The 26,913-nt window shown below is 38.0% G+C and overlaps 1 protein-coding gene across 9 annotated transcripts in view; it reads left to right on the forward strand.

Annotated features, from left to right (window-relative positions):
• Positions 1 to 26,913, forward strand: part of LOC105232472 (serine-rich adhesin for platelets) — a 221,075-nt gene that overhangs the window by 68,382 nt on the left and 125,780 nt on the right. For 7 of the 9 annotated variants that reach the window (XM_049458687.1, XM_049458683.1, XM_049458678.1 and 4 more), the window contains exon 4: positions 10 to 6,218. In XM_049458687.1, the coding sequence (XP_049314644.1) occupies positions 10 to 6,218 (6,209 nt within the window). The remainder of the gene's footprint in view (positions 1 to 9; positions 6,219 to 26,913) is intronic. The other 2 variants (XM_049458705.1, XM_049458697.1) reach the window with 2 other exon arrangements.

A 26,913-nucleotide genomic window follows, 5' to 3' on the forward strand; every position in this document is an offset into this window, starting at 1 on the left:
TCTTTACAGATCCCGATTCGATCTCAGAGCGCGATTTCGCCTGTCCTGCCAAACGTGCGCGACGCTGCGATGACTTCATAATCGGCGGCCAGCTGAGCTCAGTCGCGCAATCCGCCAACACACAAACACAAAGCCAAGCAGCACAGCCTGTGTCGGGCAGTTACGACGACACGGTGCTCTTGCGTCGCACGCAACGTCCGTTTGATTTCAATGAAGCGAACAGCAACAGTTTGGAGCGCTTTCTCGCCTACGAAGCCTGCACACGTGACAGCTGGGGTCAGCCGACGCAGCCTGTGGTGCCGCAACGTAACAGCACTGGCAGTCGTCGTTTCGACGAATATTCCGATTCGGATAGCATATCCTATCACTCGCTCAGCCGTTCCTCATCGCTGATACAGTTTGAGTCATTGGAACGACAGTTGCAACTGCAGGAGCAGCATGCGAGCATGTCCAGTTTGGGCAACTCCTCACCCTCGCTGCTCAGTTTCGATGGCGCACGCAGCACTGGCGCCTTGAATGGCGAAGACACGCGTAGCGGAGGCAACAGTGGCAGCAATTCGGGCAATAATAGTCGACGTGGTTCGCAAAGCTCTCTACTGAAACGGTTTGAGTCCTCCGATGGCCGACTGCATCAGACCTACTTCGATTTGGATAAGTTGAATTTCGATGATGATCAGCGTGTGCTATTCGGTGCGAGTAAGGCAAATTTGATGGAAGCGACGGTGGGTGAAGTTAAATCTGACTCTGAGTCATCTACAAGCTCAAGCACTTCGTCAGGCAATAGCATTTTAACCGCATCCAAGCCCTCGGCGGAAGATTTGACAGACTCGAGTAGCACGGCGGGCACGCGTAACGGCCGCATCATGGCATTTCAGCGTGCCGGTAAGAGTTCGGCGGAGAATCTATCGGAAGACTCGGGCTACTGTGAACCGTCGACACTGCGACGCGCTAAATCGAAAAGTATACCAAAGAATTTCGAGAAATTCTGCGAGGAGGAGGAGGAATTCCAGCAGTACGACTACACCGTGGAAAGGCATACCGTCGAGGCCATTGACAGTGTGACAAAAACAGTACATCCACAAGAGCAAACACAGCAACCACATTCCAAAAGCGTCCTCAACCACAATCACAACATAAACACCGATGTCGCGTCCACAAACCATTACGTCGTAGGGCATGATATATGTCAGCCAAAAATAAATGACGCCACATTCATCGTAGCAACGGATGACGAAACGTCATTCAGTGCGTCAACCACACCACCGCCACTACCCAAAACATCACCACAAACACCAGCGCTCAACGGCGGCGAAGACGAACATGAAGACGATGTGGACGAAAGTGATGATGAGGAGCGCATTTCAGATACAGAAGAAGCTATCGGCTCGCGCTATGTATCGGCGTGTCCAACGTATGAGCATGTTAAAAATAGCCCAACGCGAGAGGCGACCGCTGCCGCTTTGTTGCTCGAACAGCGACGCTCGTTGGCGCACTCGCCTTCGCCTGTGGCGTCTGATGTCTCGTCGTCGTCCGCGGCGTCGGCGTCATCAGGCAGCAGTTGCGGCACCGCGCGATCCAACACCTCAGCATCCACATGCGCATCGGCCGCCTCGTTCACATGGCTACCAACACCGAGACAATTGCAACAGCAACAACAACAACTACAATCACAATTAGAACGAACGCAACGTGAAACGCCAGCATTCGCCAAGTTAGAGCTATTAGCGGCGCAAAAGCGTTCGACTCTCGAGAATTTTTGTGCGAGTCTACGAAACAGTTTGCCAGATATACGCGACGCGTTAAGTTCTAAAACCTGCGATACAGTTAACGAAACATATTTTCCCGTTTTGTCGGAGAAACGCAACGGTAGCGACGTGAACGACGCACACGATACCAACGGCCACAGTCTGGAGCATGCACGGAGCGAAACGAAGACGTCAGAACATGAACTTATAGACATTGAACGGTCGGACGGTGGTGCAAATATAGCAACATACAATTTAGACGATTCGGACTTTAGTACGACATCGACACCGGCATCGGGCTCAGCATCGGCGCGTGAAAGTCACAGTGACGAAACGGACAACGAGTCCACGCCAGAGGCTAGGAAACGACAACGTGTCTACAACAACACTGGCGGTGGTGGTGGTGTTGGCTGTATTGGTGCAACCGAAAGTAGTGTTATTGGTGGTTTTGGCGGTTACGTCAGTGGCGGACGGCGCATATCGAGTGTGCCAAGCGAACTAAATAAATTGGGACGTAGAAAACGTGTTAATACACGCTATAGACAGAGTAAATCATCGCCCGAAGAGGAAGCCACAAGTGAAACTAGTCCCAGTAATTCCAGTGTAGACGAAGCTGAGGACGAAGACTTTTTCGACACCGCGACCTCGTACCGTATACGACGTACTTGCAGTTGGTCCGAACGGCGTGAACGCAACCTACAACGTTTCGAGGCGGCCTTCGGCGATAGAGCGCAACGTGAGGGTCAACGTCATTGGGCCAGCCAATCGTTGGGTTATATGAACGCTAGCTACCAGGACCTGACGCAACTTGATTATTCGGGTAAGCAGCTGGAGGCGGATAAACAGCGCATTAGTGTACAGACTAATTTGAAACGTTGTTGCGACTACTTAACAAGTGAGGGCGAAGGTGAACGCGACTCGGACAGCGAAAACATGGACACGCCCAAGAGCACGGCCAGTGCTGATTATGAACATATAATTTGCAAGGGCAATTTCTTGCTGGATGAACTCTCACAAATATACGATCGCAATGTTTCAATTTTGAATGATAAACCGATTGAAGCCGACGAGCATTTACTCTTGCCCACACCCGAAGACAGCGCGGAACGTCCGAGCTGTAGCCCGCGTCCACCGCCTCGTCAGCGCAAACACTCCAACTCAAGTTATTCGGATATGGACAGTGTTGGTGGCAGTGTGGGTTGCGCCGACGAGCAAGTGGCCGTGGCGCAGCATGTGCAATTGACCATACGAAAACCGCCCGCGCGCCAGAAGCACGCACGCAAATCTGAGGCCACACACAGTTTAATTAGCGACGCGCCATTATTTTCGAGTGATACGTCAACCACAAATACATCGAGTGTGGCCTACGGCAAGACTTTCGATCAGGATCCAACCAACTTGCATACCAGTTATACGCAGAGTTTAGAGAAATGCAACTTCGATCCGAAGGAGCTGAGCAATAGCGAGTTGAATAAGTCAAATTCGATACCGAAGCGTCGTTTCCACTCGCAAGCGAATGCCGCGAAGCAGCGCAATATGGTATCCAGCACGCCGAATCTAAACGCCTACGATCCGCATGCGAACGATGTGGAGGACGACATGTACGTGTCAAGCGCACACACTTCAATGCACCAGCTGCCGCTGGGCGCCACACAGAAGCCGCTGGGCATACTGCTGCCCGCAGGATCGCGCACCTCTTTCAGCAAGGAAGTCAGCTTTTGTCCAGTGGTCTCACAGTACTCCTGGCAAGAGCAATCCTCTGAAGAATATGGTGAACAACATCAACACCCAGAGAGTGAACATGCGGAGGGGGCGGAGAAGCAAGAAGATACAGACGATGAGCTGCTGGACAATGCAGATGCCACGGTAATACAGAATACACGCGTTAATGAAATGATTGCGGCGCGCTATGCCGCAGAATTAAAGAGCGCGCTCGCCGCAGGCAACGCAACAAAGAGTGTCGCTCAAATAAGAGCTGTGCCAATTGAAAAAGTAAGAGCAATGATTATTGTAAGAGAGCGACAAGCAGCTGAAGAGCAAGAGCGTGAACGCGCGCGTTTGCAAGAGCGTCCAATAGGTTTAGGAGAGCGTGACGCTCAAGAGCAGGTAGAGCGCAGCCACGGCGAGGAAAAAACATCGCACAAAGCCACTGACTATAGCGTTGAGACAAAGGGAGAAGCATTAAAACTCGACTCAAACGACACCGCTGCCGCTAATACTGCAGACTACAGTGAAACGGTGAACGCTGGAACGGCGCAAGCGAATGTTAGTCACAAATCGACGATCATTGATGCAACAACGAATGTTGTACTGACGGAACAAACGGTCACTGTAAAAGCAACTAGCGAAAGTAACGTTGTAAACGACGATAGCGACAACGACGCGCAATCTAATCGGAATAGCAGTTTTAGCGGTGCCAGTGGGGGTGCGGTCAGCGGCAACGATAACGCCAGCGATAGTAATAATTCGGCTGTTAGCGGTGCAGAGCCAACGCGTCCGCTCAGCATACACCTGCCGATATTGAGTGAGCCGCCCATAAATCGCGCGCATCACATACTCTACGCGTCGCAGCAGCTGCTCGACAAGTTCGAGCGTCGCGAAAGTGAGCAATATTACGGTCAAAATAACGGGCCCAAGTGTGAAAGTGCTATAGGGGGTGTGGGCGTGGGCGTGGCCGATAGGCGTGCGAAAAGTGTGGGTAATTTGAGTGCGGCGCAAACTGCACGCTACAGAATGTCGAACACAACAGTGGGTGTGGGTGGCCAAGGCGGCAGCGGTGCTGCGGCGGCCAACAACAACAATGAGCTCTTGAACAAGAAATTCAAGGATGAAAAACATCCGAGTTCGAAGGGTTTCCTGTCGCGTTTCGCGCACGGCTTGCGTTTCTCGCTGAGACGCAAAAACAAAAAACAATTGCAACAACAGCAGCAACAACAACAACAGCAATTGCAGGAGCAGCAAGACGGCGGCGAGCTGAACGGTGTGGACAAGTCTACAATGCGTAAGAGTTTCGGTAAGTCAGCAACATTGCCACATATAAAACAACAACAAAAAGCACAACAGCAACAAAAACAAGCGTCTGTACAACAAAACAAGTCGTCAACGCAAAATAACACTAAACGTGCAACCGCTCAAAGCGGCCCCGACTATATTTACATACCGCTAAAAGGTCCTATACCACCAGCAGGTACATTTCCACAACAACAACAGCAACAACCACCATCGCCAACGACTTCAGCGAACGGCAGCAATTCGGCCACATTGCCGGCCAACTTCAGTCCAGCTGATGCAAAACTTGCTGTCAACAAACAACAAAAGCCGGCAGCAGCAACAGCAATTAATAACAATAGCGCCACCAACGGCAACGCGAAACCCGCCACTATCAACTCGAACAAAGGCGGCAGTGACAAGAATACTATGCGCGCCATCACAGACCGTAACGGCGAGCCGCTAGTTACCGGCAAACCGCCGAAGCCCTATCGTTACGGCAGCATACCGGCCACCACCTCTAGCACGACCATAATAACCAAGTACTTTGGCAGTGGCCGACGACAGGGCGGTGGCGGCGGTGTGCCGGCACATGCGCACAAGGATGGCAATGGCATGCCGAATGCAGCCAACTTCAAGTCGCGTAGTCAATTCTACACTGATTTCCTCGATGCCGAACGTTCGTACTACGATGACGATGAAATCGAAAAACAGTTAGATGCGGGCTTGCAAGCGAACGGTAACGCAGTTACAGCAACGGCAACGCCAACAAACGACGCGCCCGCTAATGTGACAAACACGTCGGCCGTAACGGAAGTGCTGTCACAACAAACGGGAAGAGAAAACAATCAACGCGACGCAGATAGTTCGAGTGAAAACGCGAGCGTTGCAACAGCAACAACAGAACGCAAATATTCGGTGGAATACGAGACTCCGTCGGCGGCACTAGAGACGGCTCAAGTCGCTTACTCCTTGCCGGGTGTTACACGCGAAACCGTTATGTTATTAACAACCGGCGCAACCGGTTCCGGCGTGTCGAATGCCGGCGACGGCAACGGACGCATTGTCGCGCCCACCTACACAACCATGTCGAACGCGTATTTGCAACATACCAATAACAATAACAAAATCGGTTTAATCGAAACCAATTTGGACACACACGAAACGGTCATATCGGGTAAGACGCGTTCGCTGGTGGACATTGTCGGTCCACAGCAGCATCAACAGCAGTACGTTGTTGTTGGTGGCGCCGGCGGTGGCGGTGTGGCGAAACGTTTGAACATGAGCGCGGCTTGTGGCGGTAATGCGGACTTGGATGAGGACGATGACGATGTGCGTGTTTACGGTCGCGATGTTGGTGGCCGCGGCGGTGGCGCTGTTGTAATCAAATCAACAACGGCAAATGGCAGTCAGATAGCGTCGGTGCGTCGTCCGCACAAAAGTATGGAATTCCTGTTGGACAAAGAGAATCAGAAAAATGTTTTGGTGAGTGAATGACATTTTTATTTTACTGAATATTGAGTCGTTTTGAGTAAAGTGGTTATGAAGACGGTAAATAATAAGTTAACTTATGGTTATATTTTCTGCTTGCGAGATAAAATTACTATAACGTGCAATATTTTTTCGTTTAATTTCGGTTAAGAAGCAAATAAAACATCATAAGAGACCATTTTGAGGGGCATTCAATTTTTTCCAACACAAAAAAATCTAAAAATTTATGAAACGAAATTATTAGTTTTCAAATATTTGGAAAAGAGTTATCAAGTTTGCTATCTGCTGATATTAATAAAAAATAATAAAACAACTGTAAGACCTTACAAAAAGAGTACCAAGCGAAAAAATATTATTTTTTTTTTACTCACACTAATACATACATATATACCATATGTTAGGTTAGGTCAGATTAATTTGTAGGCCAAGGAGCCTCATAAAGAACCACATATGATTGTAATATTTCAAATTTTATTTAATTTTTCTGTATGTCTATGCTGATATTTGTTGTAAATAACAGTTAATTTTTGGAAATTGGGTTTGTGACATCCAATTATTTCATACTGTGGTCGTTGACACCCATATCTCTAATGTTTTTATGGTTTTAACCTTCTTGTGGTTTGTAAAATAGATAAGAAGTTCTAATGGCTTCCACTTTTTCGATTTTTAATTTGAATTTTATTATCATATTTTTTTTTTATCATAAGAAGTTAATGGGTTTTTATCAGTCTATGCTTTGATAAGCATTTTTAAAACTTAAGAATTTATTTTCAATTATTTTTTAATCCATTGCCTAGTCTAAAACTCAATGTTTTTTTTGATAAAAATAATAAATAAAAAAGTTTCTAAACAAAAATTTCAGCTATGGTTAATAATAACAGTGTTGATTATTTTACAACAAATACCAATTATTTCATTATAATAATAAAAAATAAACCTTAAACAATTAGTGCTCCGGTGAATGGCCGTAGTTGGATAATACAGCTGCGTATATCTTAGGCATAGAGTCTAGCGAAGGCCGACATTTCTCGAAAGGAATGGCCTTCCACACCTGCTTCACGGCTTCGTTTTTGACAAGTTTTCTCTCCCTACCTCTTCCATAAGATCTGTTCAAAGATTCTTTATTGGGTTAAGGTCAGGTAAATAAGCCGGCAAGCGAATAACTTCAACTCCATTGGCAGTTTACTTCAGTTTTTTGCTAACCTGCTGGTATGCTTGGCGTCGTTGAGATATTTCAGCGGCATTTTGTGGCATTTTAGCTTGTGATAGCACGGTCGACTCTATTGTAACAACATTCAATTTGACATCCATGTTTTTTTAATCCAATATAAAGGAACCTTCCTTAGTGAGGGAAGTTGGTTTTGACGCCTCACTGTTGTACCGTCCGTGAAACATATCTGGAATCAAATGAATCATATTCTGGCCTTCGTACTTACATAAATACTCTCGACGCCTCTGGAACCAAATAAAAGAATTTTCGTTTCGTCAGTCCACAATATGTCGCGTAATCTTTCAACTGACCAATGTCAAGGTGCTCTTGAAAAAATTGAGCTCTGTCCCGCACATGTCGGGGTTGAAAGAGTGGCTTCTTTCATGAGCTTCTCACGAAAAATTTGGCTGTTATCAACTTTTCTTCCTATAGTGCACGCAGTAACACTAAGATTTAATCCATCTTTAATTTATTTAGGTAAAAAATTAAGTTTCTCGGGCCAAACTGTCCCTCAACTGTGGCCGCGAAACAGAATCTTTTTACCCTCTTTTTTCGGTTTTGGCTTCCATTTTTAATTTTAATTTTTTTTAATAACAATTAACTAATTTTAAAAATTTGTTGAATTAATTAATTAATAATAATTATTACAAAATTTATAATATTTTTTTCCAATTTTTTTATTACCTATTTTAGTTTTTTTAATAACAATCAACTTATTTTAAAAATTAATTAAATTAATTAATAATAATTATTAAGAAAATGTATAGTATTTTTCTCCAATTACATTTATTTTTACTGATGGTTAATTAAATTTTTTTAATAATAATTATTATTAATTAATTAATTTTTAATTTTTATAACTAATTAATTATTATTAAAAAATAATAAAAAAATAGAAGTGTACAAAATTAATATTTCAGTCATATCGCATCGCTAAATTAAATGTTAATGTCTGAATAACTAGTTTTGAGGTTAAAAACTAATGAGTTGCTTACCTATGTATGTATGTGTCTGTCATATAAACAATACACCAATTAACTGCTATGCAACCATAAGTATGTATGTATGCGTTTAATAATACCAAATCACATTTGTAAGCGTATTTTCTCTTATATTTTTATACATAAACACACATACACACAGAGTACATGCATATCACATATACTCACACACACCCATCCGTCACAAAAAACGCGTTAGCTGCCATCACTGGTAAACAATTTTGTTTTTAATTACACTACAATGCCTTGCACAATCACTTTGCTGAGCTCATCTTCTCACAGCCTTTTTGCCGCACAATAAATAATCATTTCTAATTGCGAAAATTTACAGTTCGTCTACCCGCAAAGGCATTTGCGCCTCCCTCCGCTGCTGCTTTCAAATCATTTAACTCAATCATATTTTTCCGCCTTGTCACGGCGGTATGTCAAGTGCTTAGTAATAATTATCTCAAGGGGCGAAGAGCAACAGCAACAACTTAAGCAACTGTGTAAACAAGCGCAAACCCCGCACGGCGCGCAAGCCAAGCAACCCTGCGACAAATCGGTGTCAAACACACACACTTGTCCATAAAGTGGGTGGGTAACTGCTAGTTACATGCGTGTGAGTGTGTGTGTTTGTTTTTGAGACCAGCGGCGAAGGGTGTATCCCCATTTCACCGCAAATATGTGCCAATGTCATCTAACCGTTATGGGTGCAACTGGCTTAAGTGTGCACACACGCGTATATAATATGTGTGCAGTCATGCATGTACATATGTGTGTGAATACTGAAAAAAGCTAATATGCCGATTGGCAACAAACCAAATAGTCTGCGCGCCTGACTGCTGCTAACCAGCCACCAATCTTATGCTCATCAACATTTGGCTGGTGCATTGTTCAACATGTTTTTTTTTAAACACTGAGTTATTGTTTGTTTGTATGTGTGTATATTGTTGAGATTTTGTTGCATTGATAGGGATTTTGGCAAAATTGCATGGTGTAATAACACTAAATAACACTCATGTGACGGCTTAACTGCCACTGAGAGCATGAGTAGCTGCGAGTCTTAAGTTGCGGGTATGTGAAATACAGTTATTATGATTTGCTGGAGTGCTTTGAAAGATTACTTCGGCTACAACGAAGCTATAATACCCTTCACCGGTACATTTCTTATAGCTAAAAGGGTATAAAAAGATTTTTTTCCATATTTTGAACGGTCAATTTGTATGGCAGCTATATGCTATACCAGTCCATTTTTAACAATTTCTTCGGAGATTGAACCACTGCTTTGGGCAATAAATCATGCCAAATTTTGTAGAGATATCTCATCAAATAACAAAATTCTCCATTCAAAGACTTAAGTTCGACCAGTCAGTTTGTATGACAGCTATATCTAATAATAGTCGAATATCGACTTTATCAGCAAATAAGAATTTTATTAACGAGAAAAGGATGTGTGTGAAATTTCAGAGCAATACCTCAAAAACTAAGTTACTATATCGGGTATAAACCGACAGAAGAACAAGCGGATAAGGATGATTATTTATAGGATCTCTGATGTTTCCTAGTAGATGTTAGTATTTTATAGAGTCTTCGACGTTTCCTAGTGGATGTTAATACTTCTGCAAACTTATTACTCCCTGATCAGGTTGTAATAAGTGCAATACTAGTGACTGCGTGAGAACCACTAAAACTTTTCTAACTACCCATCTCTCTCGACTTTTTGCCAAAACCTTTAAATTTTTGCGACGTTCCTCCTCAGCATATTTCCAACACCGCTTGCCTTACATATATGTAGTTGCCGTATACTTTAATTAAATTTCCGCACTTATCAAATTCTTACCACAAAAGCTGCGAGCAGTTGAGGAAAATCAATTTCCCATAATTCATGCTGTAACAAAGCACTTTCTAGATTTGATTATGTGGCCGCGTTCTGCCGCCCTGACACGCCTCCAACTATTACGCTAGCTTTGGACAATAAATATGGCATTAAAGACGCTTGAATGGCGCCATGACAAGCCACATTGCTGCCCGCCGCTGGCGAAAATGTTTTGTGCGCAGGAGTTCCTTATGAATTCGCCTTCCGCCACACCCACCAGCTTTCGCTGCTTATACAATTTCAGCTGCCACGTTAAAGGAAATGTTTATGAGAGATAATTGATTAAAAAAGTGGAAGAGAGTTGGAGACTGTTATTTTTTTTTTGTTGAGATATGGCAGCATTGCTGATTTTGTAATTAAAAATTAATGGAAAAAAAAGAAAAAAAGCAAATTATAGAAATAAACTTTTCGATTAAAAAATTTTCATTTTATTTGAAAACATAAAAAAAAAATTCTGAAATTTAGTTGAGCGAATTTAATGCAAATATTTGCATGTTTGCTTGAAAGCTCAAGTCAATATTGGCACGTAAACAATTTTTCGTTTGCATATTTTTGTTAGAGTATTAGCAAACGTAAATATGTATATATGCATGTATGTATTTTTTTGTTGTTTAGCCACACACTTTTTCATTGTTTGCTATTTGGCTTGGAAAGTTTGCATCTAGATTACATATGTAAACCTTTCGCTCTCTCTCTCTGTCCTTTTTGTGGTATATTTTTACATATAAACTTTCCTAGGTCACTATTTGACAGGCATTACATTCATTGTTACATGCTCGTGCAATAAATATTTAATTTTGTTGTATTTGGTCGCTTTTATTTGCGGCAGTGGCGACGCCTTGTCTTGTGAATCCTGCCAGTTCTTGCAAAAATCCTTAAGGGCCAAAACAAATAAACTGTTGCCATTTGCCCTCAGTGATTTTTTCTCAAAAATACATGCACACATATGTATGTGTGTTAAATTGTCCTTATTTATTTCGATTAAATTGCGCTGAACTAATTTGTGGCCATGTAAAGCTGTGGAGAATGGCAGCAGTGACTCAAGTATAGATTATTTGGCAGCTACATAGGTTTGTGGGTAGCATTTGACCTAAATTCCTCTATTTTTTAGTGTTGTAGCGTTTGCTTTAACGGCTTTAAAAGATTTTGAAACATACTGTACTTAATTCTTCCGTCCATAACATATTTCAGGCTCACGAGCTACTGTGAGATGGTTAAATTTCACCGACAGAAAGTGCTTCAGAAAAAAAAGTCCTTCAGTTTGTGAGTCAGAAATTCAGAAATTTTACACATGACCTTATCTCACTATGAAGATAGTAATATGCTAAAATCTTTGATATCGGACCACTATAAGATATAGCTGCCCTACAAACTGATCATCCAAATCAAGTTTTTGTAGGGAAAACTTTTTTATTCGATGAGATATCTTCACCAAATTTGGCATATAATATTCTCCATGAAAACAATATAATATCCGAATATATTATTCAGATCGGATCAGTATTGTATATAGCTGCCATACAAATTGAACGATTGGAATCAAGTGCTTGTTTGGAAAACTTTTTTATTTGATGAGATATCTTTACGAAATTTGACATGGGTTATTGTCTAAGTCAATACACCGGTATCAGAAGAAATGTTTCCGATCGGATCACAAGAACATATAGCTGCCATGCAAACTGACTGATCAAAAATAATTCCTTATATGGAAAACTTTTTTATTTGACAAGATATCTGCACAAAATTTGGCATGGATTATTATCCAAGTCAACGCTATAATCTCCTCAGATATTGTTCAGATTCGATAACTATAGCATATAGTTGCCATACAAACTGACTGATCAAAATCATGTTCTTGTATGCAAAGTTCATTATTTGTGAAGCAAATACCCTTTTTTTGCTTTATTATCATTTTATTTATTTCTTACAATTTTTTCTCCTTAAACTACTATAAATACATTTTACCCAAGGATTTCGCGAGATAACCAAAGCCCTTTATACTTAATAATAATAATAATTTGTATTCAAAAATACTTCTTTCCATGAATTTACTAAAATATGAGCGCTCTTACTTACGCAGACAGTCGGCAATAACAAGCTTCCATTAAAATTAAGTGAATCACCTGGCTGGCTTTGTTTCCTATTTTTAGCCGCAGACTTTATATCAAACTCATTTAATTGCAATGCATTTACACGTGAACGCCATTTGAAACGCATTTACGTACGAAAGTATATTTCTTATTACACATTTACCGTCATGCTCTTGTAGTTGTTGTTATCACATTTTGCTCGACCCATTTAATTGCATTGTCATGCACTGTTTGCATTTCGCTTTTAGCGCAACATTTACCACTCAACAATTTTCCAGCAAAGCACCACACACACGCGCGCAGCCATGCACATACTTATGCATAAACGCATGTCCGAAAGTAATGAAAATGCTGTGAATACTCACACGAGTTAGCGCTTACTCATAATCATCAACGGCGACGCGTCAGCGCTGTGAGCATTAAACAGTGTCAACCAAGCCACCAGCGTCATTGCATCTGCAATTATGTGCATATCCAAACGGCAATAACAATAACAACAGCTGTTAACCCTTTGGCTACTGTTTGCTGCTGCTTCTTCTTCCCCTCAGCTTCTGGAATGTTTCGGTGGCAAGCCGACGCTGCGCTGCCGCACTTGGCATTGTAGCCACTTTTGTCCTTTGTTATTGTTATTGTGCTTGTATTATCCACTGCACCTTACCAAAGACGCATTACCGACTTTAATGCGCTCACTAAGCCGGTTAGCGACAATAGAAGTGAGTAACTTGACCTTACTGCGGGTAAATACGAGTCATCATGTGTACATACATATGTATGTATGTATGAGTGTTTATGCTTAGGTATATTACCTTTAACTGTGTGTAAACCTTGTTAAAATATTTGAAAGATGCTTTTAGAAGAATGAGTAGTTTTTACAAAAACATCTTTTCCTAAAAGTGACGCTGACTATATACTGTGATCCCAGCAACAATAAATATACTGTTGAGCTTGCAAATGCGCTTTGTCTAGCATAGTTTCAAAAATCAGTGTGATATATAGACTGGATATATAAAAGAAGCAAAAATATAATCATAAACTTCACTGACTCTCCACTGACTTTCCTAAACAAGTTCAAAGATACTCCAAAATTCTTAATTAAAAAATATTCACTTAAAACCAAATAACCCCAAATGTACTAGTCTGTAACTAGTCTCCAACAAGTTAAATTCTGCAGTCAAAAGGTTCACAGATACTCCGAAATTCTTAATTCAAAAATATATATAAAAAACCAACTAACCCGAAATGTACTAGTCGATAACTAGTCTCTCGCAAGTTCAATTTACTGCATAATTTGTTTACTGACACTAAAAAACTTCAAATTATATTCACAAAACCAACTAACCTCAAATGTACTAAACCGTCACTAGTTCGTTATAAGCTCAATTCACAGCATGTTGGTTCCAAGACGCTCTAAAATTCGCTGCCAAGTTAACGCTTTGTTGAATTATAATTTTTAGTTGTTATTCTAATGCAACGACAGTGGGGCGTCTACTTCTGTACTGCCCTCGGCGAATGACCGTGAAAAGTGATGACGTTACTACCAATGCAAGCGTTGGCGACATTCTTCTTACTTTTGTAACTATCTGTACTGTATAAAATATGTGTAAAAAGGAGCTAAAAATTTTCTACGACATAGCCAGCGGCGCTTTTTACACGCTGCCGGCACGCTGAGTGTTTCTAGTACATATGTTTTAGTCGTTCTTATTATCGTTGTTATTCTACATCGTCGACTTTCTCCTGTTATTGCGTTAATCTTTATTTGTTTATTATTCGTTCGTTAGCCAAGTTCTGAGCCTCTTTCCGCGTCTAATGCGTGTCAGCGTGCAGTAAATTGCTTTCGGTTGCCATTGACGATGACAATGACTTTAGTGAGGGTAATTGCTGGCATGAATCTGTAGGCGAAGTGAGATAAGAGGCTTTATTATCATATTTATTTATATGACTACATATGTGATAGATGTACATACTGCAGTAGTAAAATCCATTTCGAGGTTCCCTACTTTTTTAAAGAAAAAACACAGAAACTTTAAATTTAATGGGTAATGTTTATTATTGTATTTTCTGGATGAAATGTCAGCTCTTAATTTTCTTCAGGTTGCTCTTCGTCACAAATGGAGCAATTTTGCTTATTGAGCCAGAAATAAGCCTCATCGCTGAACAAAATTTGATTCTAAAACTTTGGATCTTCTTGGAACTTTTCAAGAGCACTGTCGCTTGGGAAGTTTGAGCGGCTTCAGTTCTTGCACAAGCTGTAATTTGTACGTTTTCAATTAAAGATCTAGACGTAAAATGCACAAAGTCGTTTTATACGTCAGTCCGAGTTGCTGCGGACCGCATCGAATCGACTCTCCAGGTTTTTCGTGTACACTCTCAGCTACGGTTGCTATATTTTCTTCACTGCGTGCTGGACGTGATCTATTCGGTCGAATATTATCCAGTAATGAATGCTGTGTCTCACGGGGAGTGATGGTGTTGCGGATAGTATACTCAGTAGGCCGATTATGTTGACCAGAAGTTCACCGAAGTGCCCGAAACATATTCCTTACAGAACCTAAATTTTCGTAATAAAGTTGACGACTTGTAAAAGTTGTGCAGGTACCAAATAATACTGAACAAAACTAAGATGACAGCTTGACACGACTCACGTGTGGTCTCTCAAAGATAGGCTATTCAAGAAAGTACCTCTACTTGGATTACTTGGATACTTGGATTAGCGACAACTATTTCGAAACCAGATTCTACCAGCAGTTGGATGCGAATATTAATTTAGATATACTTTCTTTTTTTATGTTCAACCTTCTTTGATCTGCTCAATTAACTCTCTGCCTTCTCAACATCACTTTATTTCCCTCCAAATTTTTCAAATTCCAAAATATTTAAATAGCAAACAAATTAAAAAAAAAATAAACTGAAAGTGAGCGCCACAAATCAAAGTAGAACTACAAAAGCTTTCGTCATAAGACCGACTTCGTACAACAATAAATCAACCACCGATAGACACATCAAAATCTGCCAATCACTTTTGCTAATCATCATACATAGTTAGGCATGTGAACTGACAAAGTCTAGTCAAACCAGAAAATGTTTTCTTTTTTCATAAAAGTTTTTTCGATTAATTCTAAAGTTAATGTCGCAACTTTTTCCCAAAACTTTAAGCAAACTTTATTGCTTTTGTAGCATATTCGCTGACATTTTACATTTTATTAGCCATCTTGTGTGTAAATATTACTATTTTTAATTGGCTCCAGCACTTTCACTAACCATTTCCGCTCATTCACACACTTCGCAAACTTTTGACTTTTGAAGAAATAATTACACTCATGTATGTATACGTCTACGTATGCGTAAAAGTACCGCAAATAAAAAGAAAACTTGTTTGTGTCATCTGCTGCTTTATGGGTGACAAACGTAAAGTTACGTGGCGTGTTTTTTATTATTATTATTTGTTTTTTTGACTGCCAGAAGTGCCTAGTTAGCCTCGCCAATAAGCATCAGCGGTGCGCCCATAAACTGTCAATTAAAAAGTTTGCACACATTTTATATATTTTCATTACTTTCGGTTTTTGCTCAGCGGCGCATAAGGCACCGAATTTATGCCACACAGCGAGCGCAGGCAGCTGCCGCAGTAACTGCTGACTAAGGCTGTGCACACAGTGCAGCAGAGAAGTGCAAAACGGCAACAGTCAATAGCATAAGACAAAGCAAGTATAAGTAATGAAGAAACGCCTGCAGTCATATGTTGTTTTTATTGCTGTAATGATTTGATAATGCTACTATAAGCTAATAAACATTCATGCGGTTCACTATGTACCCAGCCTTATGGCAGTTTCCTCTACTGCGGTTATTATAATGTTTTTCATTTCGCTTCATTTCATTTCATTTCTTTATAATTTTTTTTTCGTTTATTTTCACTGGCGTCTTGACGCAAATTGTCGCTGTTTGCTAATAAGGAAGTGGGCCATCAAACGCCTAACTTTATACTTACGCGCATACTTGTGTGTATTCATGACTTTTATGCGCCTTGTTTGGCGGTGGTTCGCCTCAAACGCGCTTATAAGCCGCATTGTGGGCATTTCACTGTTGTTCAATTGTTGCCTTTGCAACAAGTTTTGTTTCCAACTTGCCAATATAAAAACATTAGTGGATTTGGTGACTTTTTCCAGGTGCTAATTTTTCAGTTTTGAAACTTTTATGTGCTGGAAATGAAAGTTCAAAGCGTTATTTGATGAAAATTCGTGTAGTTTTGTGATTTATTTTAATTACCTGCTTTGGGTAATGAAACTGCAGCCATTGCCTTTTTAGTGGCTGACTAAATTGTAGTGGTGTTTCAAGTGCGAGATTTAAGTTAAGTGAATGTGATTATAATACCCTTCTCAATTGCATTTTTTGTAGCATTGAAGGGTATAAAAAGAGCTTTTTCTTGATTTTCATCAGTAAGTTTGTATGACAGCTATATGATCTAGTGGTCCGGTCGAAACCATTTCTTCAGAGATTGTAGCGCTGTCTTGGATAAAAATGTATGCCAAATTGTTTAAGGATATCTTGTTAAATAAAAAAGTTTTCCATACAAGAACTTATTTTTCATCGGTCGGTTTTTATGACAGCTATATGTTATAGTAGTCCGATCCGAACAATTTCTTCGGAGATTATAGCGCCGTCTTGGGCAAAAATGTATGCCCAATTTCGTAAGGATATGTCGTCAAATAGAAAGGTTTTCCATACAGTAACTTACTTTTGGCCGGAAGCTGACTTTTTAGGACAAGATCCTCATAAACAACTTGCCATTTCTTGATATGATTCGATCACTAATAGATTTCCCGAATGAAGTGATGATTGCACTTATTTGACAGTTTGCTTTATAGTGCTGTTTTCAGCCGGTGCTCCACCGATTGCTTCCAGAGGATGCAATGTCAAATGGAAACAATCGGTGGAGAGGAAGCATGACTAATGCCTTATCGCTAGAGATGCTTTCACCTCAAAAATGTGATATTTAAATTTTCGAATTTTTGAAATGAATATAATAGAAACCACTTATATTGAAACAAAGTTTGAGTTTTGGTTATAAAATGGTTATATATTGGTTATTATATCTCAATCACTTTGAAACACAATTTTAAGGTTGGTTATAAAACGGTTACATATTGGTTATTATATTGGTTATAAAATGGTTATTATATCTGACAGCAATTATCGATTTTTTTTATGATACGCTGTGTTGCATTTTGGGTGACGATATTTTTGGCTAAAAATTCTACAAATCTCTTATAAACTAACCACTTCTTCACTTGCTTACAACAAAGTTGTTGCCGTTCAGCTTCCTCAAACTTCATCACAACTTTATAATCAAGCCTGTACCGTTACAATAACAAAATAAAACACAAACCGTTAAAGCAACAACAGCAATAAATTAATGTTTATTAGCAAAGTGCATTTATGACAAGTGTAAAAGCCGCAAACATAAACAAAAACAAACAAAAAAACTGAAAATGAAACATCAAAACCAGCTGTCAGACACCCGCAACAAATGTTAACAACAACAATAACAAACCGCAGCGGTTGCAGTTTACTGCACAACAAAATCCGATAATGGAAATTAATAGCAGAGCATGTAAAAAATACGCAACAACAACAAATGTACAACAAATGCACATTAAAGCGGCTGGCGCACGCGCCAAAGTCGCTACAGCGCCGTCAAGCGCAATCAACGTACGCCGAAAGGCTGATAACATCAACAGCTGGCGGTGCCACAAGCGAACCACAACCAAAATATGCACACGAGGGCGCACAACGGTATGCATAAACGCATGTATGTGTGCGTGTGTGTAAATTTGTAGCATATTTGTGGGCGCTTGAAGCATTTTTAGACCTGCTCGCTGCATACTCTTACCATCATTTGCGCCTTGCAGCATTTGCTTATGCATGCACATACTGTTTTACATATTTGTTTTTGTATTAAAAAATGTATTTCCTTTTTGTATTTGTTTAGCAGCTTTTAAATGCAATAAGCCACATGAATTAATTTCATTTAGAGCCCCTTCTTTCGTTTACTCACCATTATCAGCGCCTGCTGTTTGCCAGCTGTGGCACGAAAATTTGTTTAAATGCCACTAATTCGTTCAACAGCCTCAAAGGCATACGCCATACTCCAAGAAAATATACAAGTATTTATATATACAAACATTGCTATGTACATATACGAGTATATTGTCTTTTGTTTGGGCGCTGAAACGTGTCAAGAAGGGCGGTGATTCCATTTTTCCGAGTTATTTTACTCCTTTGCCTCTTTCTTCTTTAATGCATGCAATGCCCACATACATACATACATATATACTTATATATATACAGATTTACATATGTTATGTATTTAAGCAACTTTATTTGTGTGCCTTTCCTTATCAGTCAGGCTTGTCTGCGGGCATTTAGTCAGCAGCACAAAGAAGCCAAGGTGGTGACGGCGGCGGAGGCGGCCAATTGTCTTTTTAAATAAATATTTGTAGATTTAAATAGAAGGCGGATAAGTATTTCACGAAAAAAATAATCAAGTACTCACACACACACACAGTTTAAGACAGTATAAGACATGTGTGTGTGTGTATGGTATTCATGCTGACTGCCTTAAAGGCAGTTGACTTGTTGTTATGCCATTAAGAATTTTGCTCCAAGTTGAAGCTCAAACCAAGACAAATGCTCACTTGGTTCGCACAGAAGCTATAATACCCTACACAGATGTATTTCTTATAGCTAAAAGGGTATAAAATAATATTTAACGTGATTTTGTAGGTCAGTTTGTCAGTTTGTATGACAGCTACATATATGCTATAGTTTGGATAATAGTACATGCCAAATTTTGTGAAGATAATTTGCCAAATAAAAAAGGTTTGCATATATGAACTTAATATTGATTAGTGAGTCAGTTTGTATGGCCACTACTTTATTTTGCGATTTTGATGTGGAAAAGGCTTGTTTCTTGCTAATTTTGGGCTGCTAAAAGCGAAAATGAAAGTAAAAATTTTCCAACACGCATGATTTGTTGTGTTGTAGTCAAAGGATGTCGGGGTCAAACCACCACAATTTACTAAAATGACCAAAATAGCTGTATGTGATGGCAAATTTGTGAACTGAAATTAGTAATCCGCACACCTCAAACACCTCATAGACCGCTTAGCACATTAGTCAAACATTTTTTCTTCAGATTTGTTGAATAGTGTAATTATTGAAAAAATACATTACAAAATTTAGTCTTCCAAGTTAAAATTTTTTTAAATTAAAATGATTTCGAAACGTAAATAAATCTGAATTCTACAATTTCTGAGACTTCTGTAAACTTGTAGTTGCTTTTATTTAGAAATTCTAGACATGTGTTCTTTTTTCGTCTCTATTTATGTATAAAGCAAACAACTACTCAGCAATAATAATTAAAATTCCCACTTCATTCAAATTACTAAAGCAAAATGTATATTTCTGCCACTCACGGCAAGAATTTTGCATAATAAAATCCCACTATTACATGGTCGTATAATATCTACTATTTTATAGCGGATTTTATCGCACGGCAGCTGATCATGGCACGAAGTGTCTATGTTCTCCTTGTAAACTTCTGAAATGAAGTAAATATTTTGACTACCAAATATTTCAGCAATCTACAACTAACATATACACTCTCTTCTTGCACGCTCTTTCATTGCATATATGTGCGCTCAGCTACAGCATTGACGCTCTTTCGCTCGTCATGCGATGTTTTTGCGCTCCCCGCTCAGCTACCTGCTATCAATTTAGCCGTTCAGGTGCTAACTAGCCTCGTATTTTCCAGTTCAACAGCACAACCTCGCAATTGTCTTAAGTGATTTTCAGTTTTTCACACATGTCGTTGCCGTCTTCCGCGCAAATGACTATTGCCTTGAGAAAGACGGCTAGTATTTGCCTACACATGTTTTACATTTGCTACACTTTGCCCATAAACTTTGTACTCGCTTTGTCCGGATTTGTTTAGTAGGAATTTTCAGATTTTTCACATTTTCTTGTTTTGTTTATTTTTGCTTACATTCTCACGCCGTCGTTCTCTTTGTTTGCTCTGTGTATTATATACTCTTTAGTTTTTATGCTCTTGCTTTGCTCGCGTCTACACCTGTCAACTGGTGTCTCGAGTGTGACATTTTTCTTCTTTTTTGTTGTTGTTTTGCTTTCTACTATCAGTTGTTTGTTTTTATTCTGGCTTATGTCAATTTTTTCTGGCATACATTGCCACATATGTGCATATGTACGTAACTCGGTCAATAATTTGCAAACTTTGTCCTCGTCTTTGCAGATTTGTTGTTGTTTGCACTGGCAGCCAGCTTGTTGGCTGTTTATTTTCTTAATGGAATAATAACAGACACAAAATATGATGAAAATTGTAAGTGAAAAGTATATAAATAGCATTATTGACTTGTGTGCTGTATGTGAGTGCGAGTGTGTAGTGGCTATGTTGATGCTCTTTCGTTGGTTGTGTGAAGAAAATTGTTTTGAGTTTTTTAGTCATAGAAAACTACAAATTGATTGCAAAAATATACATTAGTTTTTGCTACTCTATTTTTTAGTTCAGAAATGGTTTCTTTTCTCGGCTTAATTATTTTGAAAAAGAGAACTCTTTTAAATTTTTAATTAAACATTTTTGATTTTTTGTTAATAATATTTTTATATATATTTTATTTTTCAAGTTTTCGATTTTTTTTTAATATTTTTTCCCGACTATTTTTTTTACTTCCAAATTTACTATATATTCCTGAACATTTTTTAATGAACTTTATCAAGTTCTCCATTTTTTATGATTTTTTCAGAGTTTTTTCTAATGAAACTCTCACTTCCAAATCTATTATATAATCTTGAATATTTTATATGAATTGTTTGTCAAGTTCTCAATTTTTTTTATTAATTTCTCCCTGTTTGTTTTTACTCTCGCTTCCAAATTTAGGTACTGTACATATACTCGTAATCTTGAACATTTTTATTTCAACACTATTTTTCAAATTCTCACTTTGTCTAATTTTTTCATTTCTATTTTTTATTAATAAATTTCTATATTTTTTCTTAAAACTCTCGCTTCGAAATATATTTATAGTATATATCTCTATTTACAACCCGTTCTTTATACATATGTCTGTATGCCTGTCTACACTTCGTCCACGTTCACTCTCTCTGCCTTAATCAATATTTGAATAATTTATTTTTATAATTCCTCTATAGCCTGAGCTATTTTTGTGACAAATTTTGCTTGTGGAATAATCAATTGGTATGAGCTCATCTCTATGGACTTCCATTGTTATTATGTAAATGGATAAATGATTAAATATGAAGGCAGCTTACTGCTGATATCATAGTTTATTTCATATGAGAGTGAGGGAGATGTAGAAGAGCCATAATCTCATAATCTTCCTATTCAAAACGGGTTGCGGAAGACAAGCATACAGTTATGTACAAAAACATTCGCATATCTAATATTTTTATGTTTTTTCGTAACTTTTTTATTTTCTTATTTCACGACTTCTATTGTGGGCTTTTTATTGAAAAAAAAAACAAGAAAAAATCAAGCCCTAACACTTACAAATTTGTAAATAAAGAGAGTACATCAGTACTTTCGCCTTAGCGGATTTTTTAAAGGTCTTACATGAGTCGATCCAGACTATTGCTCATTTCTAGTTTTATATCTATATATACATATGTACATGGAAAAACATATACCACCTACAAGTGTATTCGACTAAGCACAAATCGTCTGAAGCTTTGTCGTCACAAGAGTTTATATCCAATCGCGTGCCTAAAAATATTATATATCCTCACCTAAAATGAAAATACATCAGACATCATTTTTCATAACTTTATAGGCGAAGGAAAAACGATATAACAGAAATCACTCGTATTAACCCAAAATTTGGTTATAAATAGGTTATGTATTGATTATATTTGACAGACATTTTGGTTACTAAGTGGTTATATATTAGTTATATCTGAGGGGGTTTTAGTTATAAAATGGTTATGTATTGGTTAGCTGAAAATGTTATGAGAGAGAGAGAGACACTCAATTTTTTTAAGATCACAAATGCATATAACCTCTTAAACTATTACCAATTTTTAGTTTTTTACCATATTTTCGACAAGTGCTATTCGACTAAGCCAAGGTATGAAGAGAACTCGATGGTGGTGAGATATGCAATAACATAACCTACCAATGAAAATTCTTGTCTATAGAAACATCAAAAGTTCGTTTTTACATATTATGATCTTAACAATAAGTATGAGAATTCTTACTTTTGTTTAAAAAGTAAGAAATAATCTAACCAGCAGTACTTTTGGCTAACTGACTTTCATACTAAACAAAAAAAGTCTTCCTAAAGATATTTTTGCTTTCTGTTCGTCACCGAATCCTATGTATTATCATAGTAGTAGTTATATCCATTAAAGTGTTACGACTTCATTAACGAAGTGACAGTCTTGAAGACTGAAATAAAATGATTTTCTTTCTCTTGGATCAGCTCGAAAAGCAAATGAAAAAACGTAAATAAAATTTAACTAAAACAGCAATAATCAAAAAAATTAAAAGTGGTTTGCTCAAACATTCTAAACTACCACGAATACTCGGCATTTCTACGGCGTGATTATTAACACTCGTGACATGTGTCTTGAGAAAATTTACCAAAAGCTGTCTTTTCAGTTCATTCATTGTCATTTTTGTGTCAATATAAAAAATATTCTTTACGTCTTCTCTTAATTTCGTGTTCGCTATTATTCACTTGAATTTCTTGTCGAAATTGCGTTGCTCTTTATGCATTAAGTCATGTTTTGAATATTTTCGCTTTTGTTTTAAAGGGTGATTTTTTAAGAGCTTGATAACTTTTAAAAAAAAAAAAACGCATAAAATTTGCAAAATCTCATCGGTTCTTTATTTGAAACGTTAGATTGGTTCATGACATTTACTTTTTGAAGATAATTTCATTTAAATGTTGACCGCGGCTGCGTCTTAGGTGGTCCATTCGGAAAGTCCAATTTTGGGCAACTTTTTCGAGCATTTCGGCCGGAATAGCCCGAATTTCTTCGGAAATGTTGTCTTCCAAAGCTGGAATAGTTGCTGGCTTATTTCTGTAGACTTTAGACTTGACGTAGCCCCACAAAAAATAGTCTAAAGGCGTTAAATCGCATGATCTTGGTGGCCAACTTACGGGTCCATTTCTTGAGATGAATTGTTGTCCGAAGTTTTCCCTCAAAATGGCCATAGAATCGCGAGCTGTGTGGCATGTAGCGCCATCTTGTTGAAACCACATGTCAACCAAGTTCAGTTCTTCCATTTTTGGCAACAAAAAGTTTGTTAGCATCGAACGATAGCGATCGCCATTCACCGTAACGTTGCGTCCAACAGCATCTTTGAAAAAATACGGTCCAATGATTCCACCAGCGTACAAACCACACCAAACAGTGCATTTTTCGGGATGCATGGGCAGTTCTTGAACGGCTTCTGGTTGCTCTTCACCCCAAATGCGGCAATTATGCTTATTTACGTAGCCATTCAACCAGAAATGAGCCTCATCGCTGAACAAAATTTGTCGGACGTAAAGCGCGAAACACATTTCGAACCGAACACTGATTTTGGTAATAAAATTCAATGATTTGCAAGCGTTGCTCGTTAGTAAGTCTATTCATGATGAAATGTCAAAGCATACTGAGCATCTTTCTCTTTGACACCATGTCTGAAATCCCACGTGATCTGTCAAATACTAATGCATGAAAATCCTAACCTCAAAAAAATCACCCGTTACATTTTTAATCGCCTTGTTGTCTCCAATAATAAGCTTTTCATTTGCATATCTTGGCATTTAAATTTTTTTAATGGCTTTTGTCTGATTTTGTTCACATATAATTAATGCGTACAGAAATGTGTCAGAATTGTCTCCTGCTAAGATTTTAAGTCATTTGCCATGAAATATACTCTCATGTTTTGCTGCGGCATTTTTATTTTCGGTTTTTAGTTAAATTTTTTTATCTTTTTAATTCTTACTGCATGTATCTAATATAATGTCTGGTATGTCCTTAAATTTAATATTTTGAATAATGCAAATTTTCAAACAAACAGTAAGCTATAAAACAAATGATTCATACAATATTTGCGTTCTTTCAATTTAAACCCAAAATTTTAATGTTTTTTGTTGAAACTTTGTAGCAAAGCTATCTTAAAAGTGGGTTTGAGTATCGTTTGTTTTATGATCTTAAGATTGTTTCAATGAATCTTGCTATTGCAACTTTCCAAGGTACTGCTATTGACAGTCAGTTTTCGCTACATAAGAAGTTCATTAGCAGTATTAATATATTGAGCTACTGTGCGGTACTGGTTTAGGGAGTTTGCATGGGTGTCAGAACTTTAAAATATCGATTTTTTGATTTCTTCTTTTTTTGAGTTTTTTGCTTTATTATTTCTATAACATCTCCAGAATATTGTCCAAAATGCTTTAGGTTAACCGATTAATATGGTAGTTTTAGCGCTATCGAGAAATGTTCACCAAAAATTGCATTTTTTCGTAAAAATTTCTACTAAAAATGCAATTTTTATTTTTTTATTTTTTCTACGTCCAATACCTAGTTTATGATCTTCAGTAAAAAACGTATTTTGTTTCTTTTTACTTCATATAATCCTCTCAGAAATTCTGCTGTCAACGCGGGTCTACTTTTTTTCCGAGGAACTGCCGGAAATGATGTCACAATGTCCGAGTTTTTAATATTATTCTTTGAAAATTTCACAAGGTCTTTTTAAAATATGAATTTGTGACAAAAGTTTGAATATAAATTAAATTTTTTGTAGGGAAAAATATATATTTATAGTAAGCCGTTTTTTGTTCGAGCAAACCCATAAGTAAACCTCATAAAGAACTTGGGTAGAAGAAAAGTTTGGTTTAAAATAGATCAGATTGTTATGAAACAAAGTTGCATTTTCTAATGGGTTGAAGAAATACTGAGTTTTGGACTGATTTTAGATATTTTAATACAATATTACAGTAATTGCTTCAAAGAACAAATTTAAACGGGAAATATAGGTAGAGAAAGATATGATGTTGGATCTCTTCTAAGAGTGCTCTTTGCTCCAGATAAACGATGTCTTAACCAAATCTAGTGAGAATATTTGTAAAAGTCATGTTCTGGAATTGAAACCGAGTAACTTGGAAACGTTAAAATAATACTAGCTTTGACAATCTTGTAGCATTTCTAAAATCAGTTGAGCTTAGGAAGTTTTGATTAAAATTTCTTTTATTTCAATCACAAAAAAGCTTACAGTATGGAAGTGACGAATCTTGGGTGCGCCATTTTCTATTTCTATAGTTCTAAAATAGTTCAAAAACGTAAAAATCCATTTCTTTACTGACTCATCTTTGTTTATATGTATAATCTGTGCGAATCTTTCGTTTTCGAGTGAATAATGCCAAAACTCGTAAATCCAACAGGCGAAAATGTTGCACCGTAAAATCGTGTACATAATAAATTTTATAGTTTTCGTAGCAATAGTAATAAAGCAAGCAATAATAAATAATTTCCAAGTCTCGAAAAACTTCTTTGCATACTACATAAATATTTTTAAACATGTTTTTCACAGCAAAAACGGTGTTAATTTTCAAAAAAAAAATTTCAAAACAAATATTAGTAAAATAAAAATTGAAGTATTTACACTGAAGAAATATAAATAAAAGTTTAGATATTTACACTGAGAAAAATAAATAAAAATTTAAGTATTTACACTGAGCAAAATTACCCCACAATAAATTTTTGCGAAAATTAGTGCATGATTTAGCGATTTTCGCCAAAAAAAATCTTGGAAGAACATAAAAAAGAAAGCAATGAAATTTAGAATGCAAACATCTAAAGCGTTGGGTAAATACAGAAATTATATTTCGCACATGAGCCGACGAAGAAAATGAAAATACCGCAAACAAATGAACTTGAAATAAATAAATTCGCATAAATATACTATGTATGTATGTATGTAAGTGTGTATGTCTGTATGAATTTTCGCGCAACGCAAATTGCTTTTCGCACAAAATCAGATTTTTTGGCTGACTGCAACAATTAGCCAAAAGCGAGGCAACAACAAAAGATCAAATAGCCTTACTTACATACAGACATACATATACTATATACATACATATATGTATGTCTCTACAGAAAATTAGAATAGCAAAGCAAAGCTGAAAGAATTAAAAAAATTTATATATTCTACACACACACACACACTCGCAAGCAGTTCATTTGGAATTCCGTTTACGCTAGTTTAGCAAATATCATGCCAATGGCTGCCAGGCAAATTCAATTAAATCCAGTAATTTCGAAAATTGTTGTTGCCATAAAACGGCAGACACCTACAGCGCGCTTGTAACGCAGCAGTTTGGAATTTTTCGCAGATTTTTACACATTTTTTTTGGTTTTGTAATTTTTCATATATTTTATTTTTCAAGTCGTTTTTTCTAACACTCGAGTGCCCATTAAATGAAGTGTAATAAACGGCATTGTGGGGTGGTTGAGA

The sequence above is a fragment of the Bactrocera dorsalis genome, chromosome 1 (assembly GCF_023373825.1).
Source record: "Bactrocera dorsalis isolate Fly_Bdor chromosome 1, ASM2337382v1, whole genome shotgun sequence".
In the NCBI taxonomy this organism is placed as follows: domain Eukaryota; kingdom Metazoa; phylum Arthropoda; class Insecta; order Diptera; family Tephritidae; genus Bactrocera; species Bactrocera dorsalis.